The 9,818-nt window shown below is 30.8% G+C and overlaps 1 protein-coding gene across 1 annotated transcript in view; it reads right to left on the bottom strand.

The window, feature by feature from the left end:
* Positions 1–4,742: 4,742 nt before the first annotated feature.
* LOC117175589 overlaps positions 4,743–9,818 on the bottom strand; it is a 59,942-nt gene continuing 54,866 nt past the window's right edge. The window contains exons 6-9 of the mRNA XM_033365297.1: positions 7,235–7,402; positions 6,852–7,110; positions 5,065–5,162; positions 4,743–4,903 (exon numbers count right to left, since the gene is read on the bottom strand). Of these exons, the coding sequence (XP_033221188.1) occupies positions 4,775–4,903; positions 5,065–5,162; positions 6,852–7,110; positions 7,235–7,402 (654 nt within the window). The 3' untranslated portion in view covers positions 4,743–4,774. The remainder of the gene's footprint in view (positions 4,904–5,064; positions 5,163–6,851; positions 7,111–7,234; positions 7,403–9,818) is intronic.

Below are 9,818 nucleotides of genomic sequence, written 5' to 3'. Positions count from 1 at the left end.
GAAAGGATTTGCAATACGGTCATTATCTACCTGGAGAGCTGCCAAGGTCAGAATATGCAACGAAAATGATAAACAATGCAAAAGAATTAATTCCACTACCCTCTGAAAGCGAAATTGTAAAATGCTTATCGAGGCATTCTACAAAAGAAATTCAGACGGCATTAATTATGAGAAATTCTAATACTAAAGAAGAACTAACCCTGTTTTTAGAAGCATTGGACCAAGCAGGGCCAGTAAATTTTTCTGAGCATTATTCTCCACGTCCAAACTCTGCATATAATCAAAATTAGTATAATGGACAGCAAAATTTTCGTCAACATGATAGAAATAATTCCAGAGGAAATAATAAATATTTAGATCATGGTCATTCGCGAGAATATCAAAAGTACGACAACTGCGAGTATGATCAGCGAAAATCAAATTTTGAAAATTACAAATCGAGATATAAAAATAATTATTTAGATAAAAATCATGATCATGATGGTCGAAATCAATTTAAAAATCGAAATAAAAATTTTAAATATCGGAAAAGATATGAGGACAGAAACCGAGGTTCTGAAAACAGACAGAACCATGGTGTTTACAACACAGGTCGTGCGCATCAGGGTTACGAGTATGAAAATCGTCAACATCAGACTATTAACAATCGCGATTCAAATTATGATGCTTTCGCTGATGAACCTCGTAATGGACAATACAATCAAGGTCAATGGTCCAATGTTTCTAATTACGCGAATACGAGCAATTCTAATAATAGTTATAATTGGAATAGAAAGCATTTAAGTGGTACTGTCAAAAATGGAATATATAGGCGAGAAAATAACGCATATCAAAATGTGAGCTCTTGAAATGGGCAAAATGATCTACAAAATGATCAAAGAGATGTAAGAAAAACGAATGGGTCGAATGAAATGGTCCAAAATAAGTATAGAATAAAGCGTACTCATTGTCTAGAAAATCCGGTTGATATTGAAGATTTTTTAGATAGTGACGAGGACTCGGGAAATGGCCGAACCTCGATTTGATCAAATGTAATACAATAGAGGCAAATCCGGGGCCTAATGATTTAAAAAACCTCTTCCATTGGATATGCGTGGCGATTTATTAGAAAATGAGAATAATGAGATAATAAGGGCTCTTGATAAATGCGTAATTTTACAAATCGAAATACAAAATGTTAGTACGAAAGCATTAATTGATACAGGTAGCGAGGTTACCTGCATTTCTGAAACTTCTTTGAAAATAATGTTCAAGCTTTCAGAAAATGCGAATTATTACCTATAGTGGGCACAAGTATAGTCGGTGCTACACGAGAAAAACCTGTAAAATTAAAAAATCAAATATATCCAAATTTTTAAATGGACAACTGGGATGGTGCCTATGTATTCTTTATTGTTCTTTAATTAAATAAAGAGTGTATAATTGGGATTGATAGATTAAAAAAATAGAAAAGTAAAATTGACTTCGAAGAAATATTATTGAATTGAAAGATAAAGAAAAAACGATAAAAGTGAAACTAATGGACGAAGATCCAAAGCATATAAGAGTAATATTTGATCCTGAAAATTCTCAAATGGAGAAAGAATTAAATTGTTTAGGAAAAATTTTTAAAATTGAAGAAACCGATCCAAGTGTCATAAAAGAAATAAAAAATATGGAAAATTATGATGATGTTCAGAATCAATTTGCATTGCGTGATGAAGAAATTAAAGAAAAGGTAGCACAGTGCACTCTATTAGATACAAATGATAAAGAGCGATTTTACAAGCTGATAGAACGTTACAAAAATGTATTTTCAAAAAAACACGGTCAGATCTCTATATATAAACACGAATTAGAAATAAATGACAAAAGGCCTTTTTTAATGAGAACATATGCAGTACCTATGTTTCTCAGCAGTAAGATGAAAAAAGAAATAAAAAAATTATTAGAGTTAGGCATTATTCTACGTTCAAATAGTGCATATATAAATCCATTAGTAATTACGACAAAAAAAAGATGGATCAATTCGCATATGTTTAGATGCACGTAAATTGAATGAATTGATGAAAATGACTACGAATGCGCTGAAGTAACCGAGGTTCTGTTTCAAAGATGTGCATGAACGAAGGTCATGTCAAGGCTTGATCTTGTGAGTAGTGTTTGGCAGGTCCTGCTGCACCCTAATTCAATTAAATACACAGCGAAAAGAAGGTTTCCTATCCTACTGAATCCGAAGTTGAAACCAAGATTCCAATCCGTCTGAATACGTTCTAGTCAGAGGTCAAAGGGATTCCTATCCGACTGAATTCGAACTAGTCCCAAAATCAGACCTGGAATTCCTATCCTAATGAATCCGAACTAATCCAAGGTTGAAAAAATAATTCGAATTCGAACTCAAAACAAGGATTCCTATCCGACTGTATCCGTGGTTGAAACCAAGATTCCAATCCGACTGAATCCGCTCTAATACGATGTCGAAACAAGGATTCCCTTCCAACTGAATCTGAGCTAGGGGTAAGGATTCCCATTCGACTGAATCAGAATTCGAATCAAGGATTTCTATCGCACTGAATCCGACTTAGTCGAAGGTCGATGGAGTGATTACAATCCGAGGTGAAGGGTGCAGTTTAATAAAATAGTATGACATATATACTTGAATTATTTTTTTATAAAACTTTATTTCAAGTGGCTAGAACTGCAAATAGGTACATATACTCATTAATACCCTGGAACTTTCATCGACCGCTTAAATTCTGTAGAAAACTAATGACTATATAAAATTATTTTCTTATAAAATAACTTCATTTCAAATGACTAGGACCGCAAAAGTTTCGGATTGGAATTTATTTCTTAATCTGTAGTCGAACCTATCCGAAAAATGTTCACATCCGAAAAAAATTCAATCAGAACTCGGATTGAAAATTTTGTTCGGATTGAGTAGGAATTATTTTTAACCGATTTTGATCGAACGAAATTAAGAACTTTCTTCTGAATAGGTCGGATACAGATTTTAGAGTAAATTTCTATCCGAAAAATTTCTCCAGGGAGGCACATATACATATTTCTAAATAAATTTAGTTATATAGGCCTTTACAAATTAAAGACATAACGTAAAATGTAAGAAGGAAGACATTTTTTCTTGTAAACCCTAAACCTTTGTAACAATTGATCACTCGGAGCCTTTGGCTTAAGACGATCTAAAGGTGCCGCAGCCTGCTTGATCCCTCGGCGACCTTTCTCTATTGTTCAGGGCTGGTCTGGATCTCGAAGCGCTATGGCTCTCAACCAGCGCTTTCTGCATTATGTTGCAGTTATTTGGGCAACGGCAATTCACAGTAACGTACGTTACTTAAAGAAAAAAGTAACGTCCGTTACTTAAAGAACTTTTTATACTACTTATATTAAATTAAATATGTATGGAGTCTTATTGAGCTGCCGGATCGAAGAAGGGCACATAAACTTATTTCCCTGGGAGTTAGAAGGCCAAAAAGTTGTAGCTGTTTCAATTTCCTAATTAAAGCCAAAAAAATGGCTTTATTGTAAACATTAATTTTGATTCGTTTTTCACTTCAACTTGTGCTCAGTCAGTCAGTTTTAAGGATTTTTAAATAACGTTTTCAGGGAATGTGGTTTGAATTGTCCTTCGACTGATAGAGCAAAAGTAAATCAAAAATTGAATTAAAAAAAATTGCTGTTATATTTTTTCCAATGCTTGGCGCTTATCGGCCTTCTTTAAATTCCAGCGTTTCGTTTATAGAGCGAATTTTTAGCAACAAAAAGCTTTCAGAGAGAAAGTTGTTGGCAACAGTACAAAGAAATTTTCTGGAAAAATGTAGTCTAATGAAATTGATATTTAAGAAATTATTAACGTCTCAACTCGATGGCGGCCATTGAATCTCAACGATTAGATGTTTATGCTTTCCCTTACTTTTGTACAGTTTGTCTCAAAAATAAAAATTATCCTATTGCACCTACATAATATTAAATGAATAAATTATTTTGCGTTATGCTCTAATATTTTATATGCATAATACTTTGATATTACCTGATTAATTGATTAGTGTTTAATTTTGGCGCCGGTGAACTGCATTAAGAATCGCTTCTGAGACTGTCCCTACAGCTCGCGCGCGAGTCATCTAGCCGCTATCAACTTGACACTCTAATCATTTCTTCAATATCAATTCGATTGGGCTCAAATTCTCCACAAAACTTCTTTGTACTGTTGTCAACAATTTTCTCGCTGAAAGTTTTTTCTTGCTCAAAATTCGCTCGATAAACGAAACGCTGGAAGTTAGAGAAGTCAGATAAGCGCCCGGCATCGGAAAAAAATTAACGACAATTTTTTTTTAAATCAATTTTTGAATGATTTTTGCTCTATCAAGCGAAGGATGTTTGAAACTGCATTCCCTGAAAATATTATCAAAAAATCCTTAAAACTGACTGACTGAGGACGAGTTAAAGTGAAAAGCGAATCAAAATTAATTTGTTCTTCATTTGCCTTTTTTGGTAAAAATTTTTTTTTTATATAAAATAAAACAATTAAATTTTTATAAAGAAATTAGATAAACAAATTAAAAATGTTTATATAAATTCTAACAGATTCAAAGCTTTCTATGTAAAACAATTCAGTTTCAAAGTGTTTACTTTCACATATATTTGTATTCAATTTACTCGTCTTGAATGAACAGTGAAATTTTTAATGTCTAAGAAACCCAATAAAATAATATATTAATTACTGTGTTTATTCAATTTAATATAAAAAATAATATAAAGGAAGACCTAAATCTTTGAATTAAAAATATTTTACTGAGCAATCATTAAAATTGTTATTTAAAAATAAAATTATCGGAATAAATGACATTATATTAATCTCAATTCGTATTAAGACATTGCCCATCCATTCTCCTCGGCTAATATAAATCTGAAAATATATAAAATTGTTAAATTTGCTGGAAATATAAAGTTAAAAAATGTTTTGTATTTCCTATTATTTTATATGAGAATGCACTCAAATTTATTCAATTTTTACAAAAAATCAGCGGCTGCAAGAAATTGGTATAATGATGAGATAATAAATCGTACCATTCTTTTAGTTTCATTACGATGTCCAACCTCATACTCTTTCTTCTCGGCTACTTTACTATGTACCTTTGCCTTCTCTAATTGTTCTTGAATTGTATCTACAAAGAGACAGGAATAACTTTTATAACTATTAATAATTACCTCATATATATGAGAATTAACTTTAGCTACATTCAAAATTTACCCAATTAAAATAGTCATGATTGAAATGAAAATTGCTGAAAAGCAGATTTTCCACTAAAAAGCTTACAAAAAAATTTCAATACAATTTTAAGAATGCATGAACCGAATCCATTTCAAATCAGGCAGGACCCTAAACTTGAAGTCTCAGAATCTCTCAAGGGCGAAATATGTTCTTTATTAGAGGAAATTAGGTAACGCGTATTTTTCTGGTTTGCAAACAGAATTTTTTCTAAACAGATTTGCGTATTTGAATTTTGTGCTTGTTTTTTTTAACAACCCGATTTTTTCCTTTAATAATAATAATAATAATAATAGATCTTTATTATGTTCCGCGAGATATGTACATTAGCTTACAGAAAGAGATAGGCGAGTGGACATAAAAGGCCGAGGTTCAGCCTTAGCTGCTTTACAACCTAACCTCTATAACTTTCGGCCCATTTGAGATTTTTTTTCATTCTAATAGCGTTCATCGTCTACTTTCAAAATCCACCAGAAAAATTTAAAAAAAGGTTCAAAATTTTAAAGAAATGGCAGCGGTTTTTCTGAAAAAATTAAAAATCGGTTTTTCCCAAAAACCACCTTTAAATTTATTTCCATTTCTTTAACTTATACTTTAATAATGAAAATATCTTTTAAGTTTTGTGCGTGATTAATGACTTTGGTAGCCAGGAGAAATCCTTTTTTTTACAAACGAATTTTCTACTTTTTCTTTGAAACAATGATAGATACGATCAAATGTTAAGATAAAAGTTTGCACGTCTAAAAAAGTTCCATTAAAAATGTATCTTGATGTTTTGCGATATTTTTCATAGTTCAAGAAATAAATTCATAAACTATGCTTGTAAGGGAAAAAAATTCTCCAAACCCTACCTTTTTTATTTTTCTAAATATATATTTTTGAGTTTCTACTAATAAAAGAAAAGCATCTTAGCAGCGTCATGTGGGCTAAGCTATTTTTGATGTAGGGAGAATTTTCATTTCTTAAAAATGTAGTTTTTTAATTATTTTCATAAATTAAGAAAAATATCGAAAAGAACAAGATACGTTTTTCATAGAAATTTTCTATACGTGCAAATTTTTTATCTTAAAATGTTTTCGTATCTGTCACTGTTTCGAAGAAAAAGTAGAAAATTCGTTTGTAACAACAAAGAATTCTCCCGGATACAAAAGTTATTTTCGAGAAAATAGATTTTTAATTTTTCCACAAAAACCGCTGCCATTTATTTTTTAATTTTTAACCTTTTTTAAATTTTTCCGGTGGATTTTGAAAGTGGACGATGAGCACTATTAAAATCAAAATGAAAATAAAAAATATCTCAATTAGGCCGAATGTTATAGAAGTTTAAAGAAAGAAAGCGGGTTTTTTAAAAAAAAGCAAATCACAACGTTTAAATAACGCTTAGATTTTTAGAAAAAATTCTGTTTGCAAATTGGAAAAATACTTATCGCCTAATTTCCTTTAAGAAACAGCATATTTTGCCCTCGAGATATTATGATATTTCAAATGTAGAGCCCTGCCTCTTTTGAAATGGATTCGGTCTACGTGAAAAAAAGTTTTTGAGAACTTATTTCTTGTATAAAATAGAAGTCGCAATTTAACATACCTATCAAAGATATTAAATTATAAATAGCCGCATCTTGTAAGTCTCTATTAAGTTTTCGCAAATCGATTAACTCTTTCTCTCGTTTTAATATCATAAGCTTTCTTGCTTCTGAAACCTGCAAGCAGCACTCTACTTCAATATCTCTCTGGCGCATATCCTCTTCTTTTTGTTTGAGAAGACTCTCCATTTCTTTTACTGTTTTGGAGAGGTTCCAAATTTTACTTTCCAAAGTCTTCACAGTTTCGGCGCAAGTATGATCCTGTAAAAAATGATGTGTTATATTTGATTTGCAAAGAGTCTCAAAATAAAGTTGACAAAAGGATCAATTCCACGTTTCGAATCTATGAATATACAAACATTTACAAAATGTTTCTAAAACTCACACATATTGTGGACTTTTTTTTGTCCTCGATGCTTGGTGTAGATGTATTGGGACTCTTCGATTTTGATTTTCTGGAGAACACGTTTTCATCGGCGATATTTTCTTTCTCCAGAATATCTTTTGGGTGCACAGGTTTTTTAGAAAGTCCATTATCTTCAAATGATGTTACCTGTATCATATTTTGAAAAACTTTCATTTATGTTCATATATGTCGAATTAGTAACACACTTTGCATTCTATGAAGTCGTAAAATTGAAAATTACTTCAAATGTACAAAACTATTTATAAATTTTATTATTTTACTTTGATCACTTTTTTATTGTACCAAATCATGTAATAGGATCACATCTATTCAAATGTTTTCAAATCTCGTGAAGAATTTGATTTCATTAAGATTATAAGTTTCAAGTACATGTTGAAAGTAGTACAAGATTTCACGTTTAAGACTGTTAAGATAGGACAATTGAGTGACCAAAATATTATCAATAATGTTTAAATGATATTGTTTTTAATTCTTTGAAATACAGATATAAAAATGAAATTTCGATTATTATGAGAAAAATTACATTTTAAGTCAAATTAAATTATGTGAAATTTAAATTATGCAATTATTACAAATTTGTAGGTACACATGATATATAATGCACTAATAGAAATTTCAAGTAATACAAAACAGTTAATTTCATACATAACTATTATAGGAAATTATGCATAATAGCATGATAATAATTACCGGGTTTCTGACTGAAGAGCCAAGAATCGTTATGGCCTGAGTATTTAATTTCGGCAGTCCAAAAGTTTGCACTATCTCTTTATTTTTGTTTTAAGTACTTATACGAGCCTTGTTTGGAGGCATCTGAACAGAATGTTTAGTTTGTATTGGATGTTCCTGCAAGAAATCAATTGACAGCCTTCATTTTAAATTTCCATTGAAACACCTTCACAAGAATAGTTAACTGTATGTACTAACTACTGGATTTTTTCATTTTAAAATAAATTATAATTCAATTGTATTAAAATGGACTATTTTGAAAGAATTAAATTATTTGAAAACAACACTATAAAAGAATTTTTTTGAAAATATCCACTGCATTTTTGTAACTGTCCCAAAACTTGTAAAATAAGTGCGTTCAAAATAGCGAACTTCTAACTAGAAACGTTAAAATACAAATTTCAATATAGTGGTTTTACAAAATTTTGGGAATTCACGTCTCTGAAAGTAGGAAATAATTTTACTCAATTATTTCCTACTTTTAGAAAAGTAAATTCCCGAAATAGGTTTCTATACAATTACAAAACCACTGTGGACATTTACAAAAATTTCTTTTACTTTAAATGTGCTATAAGCAACTAGGGTTAAACAGTCTTACCCGGCGAGGTTTTTCATAAGTTTCTCTTTTCATCTGAAGCTGGAAAATCGAATTCTCTGCGATGGTAGAATTGCTTTCAGACGTTTCTCGATATAATTTTTTTGCTCACGCCTAAAAGAGATTATCTTATAAGCTTCATAAAGAACAACTAGTTTTTTAATATTGAAGAATACGTGATAATTAAAATTTTCAATTTAATTTGAATATAATGCATACCAGAAAAATTAAAAATAAAATATTTTTAGAAGAGAAATAGTTTTAATAAAATTGAATAAATTGAGAATCTCAAAAAGTTTATTTTGGAATATACATTTTTACTGTTGTCAGCACTACTACTTTCGGATGCAGAAATTAGTGTGTTTGCGGGCGATGGTGCAAAACGTTTTTTTTTTTTTTTTTTTTTTAGAAATTCTTCTAACTCCATCATTGTTTCTGCAAAATAGGAATTTCAATGTAATTATACAAGACGGTTTCAAATAAAGGATTCCAGTAATTTCATAACTTAATTTGTAAATATCAAAGAGAATAAAATGTTCCAAGCAAAGCACCAAAGTTGAAAAATGTTAAAAACACCTGGAATTGATTGAGTATAAAAAGTTTTTAAAGCGTACTTTCAAATTAAAAGGAATTGAAATTTAAATATTTTCAATTTCAAGTGTCCTAAGATTTCATGTTTTAAGTTAGGGTAAACGCAATATAATGTACAATATAATGTACTTACTGGCAACATGCAAAACCACAGCATTTGCGTATGTTCCAGCAATTTTAACTTTATATTTGTGGTTTTTTGTGTAATTAAGCGTATCGAAACTCTTAAAAATCAGATACTAGGCAGTCTGATAAGTACCTGAAAATTCTAAGGGATGGCATTAGTATTCACTAATGTGAACCATTCTCGTCGAGCTTGATCCTTCAAATGACGCCTGTCAAAACTTCAGCCATTTATGTTTACGCATTTACAAGTTGCAGCACTGAGAAGCGACTAACCTCCGAGTTTTTTTTAATATGGAAAAATCTGAGTTTCGAGTTTTGAACAAACACTACTATCTTCGCAAGAAAACGATATCCGAGACCAAGGCCAATCTGGACAAGTATTACCCAGACTCTTCACCATCGATTGGAACGCTTTATAAGTGGTTTACCGACTTTCGTTGTGGCCGTACGAGCACAGTTGATGCTGAACGATCTGGGCGCCCAAAAGAGGTCACTACACCA

This window comes from Belonocnema kinseyi, chromosome 6 (genome assembly GCF_010883055.1).
Source record: "Belonocnema kinseyi isolate 2016_QV_RU_SX_M_011 chromosome 6, B_treatae_v1, whole genome shotgun sequence".
NCBI classification, from domain to species: Eukaryota; Metazoa; Arthropoda; class Insecta; order Hymenoptera; family Cynipidae; genus Belonocnema; species Belonocnema kinseyi.
Note: the sequence above shows the minus strand (reverse complement) of the source record. Positions and strands in the feature narration are given on the sequence as shown.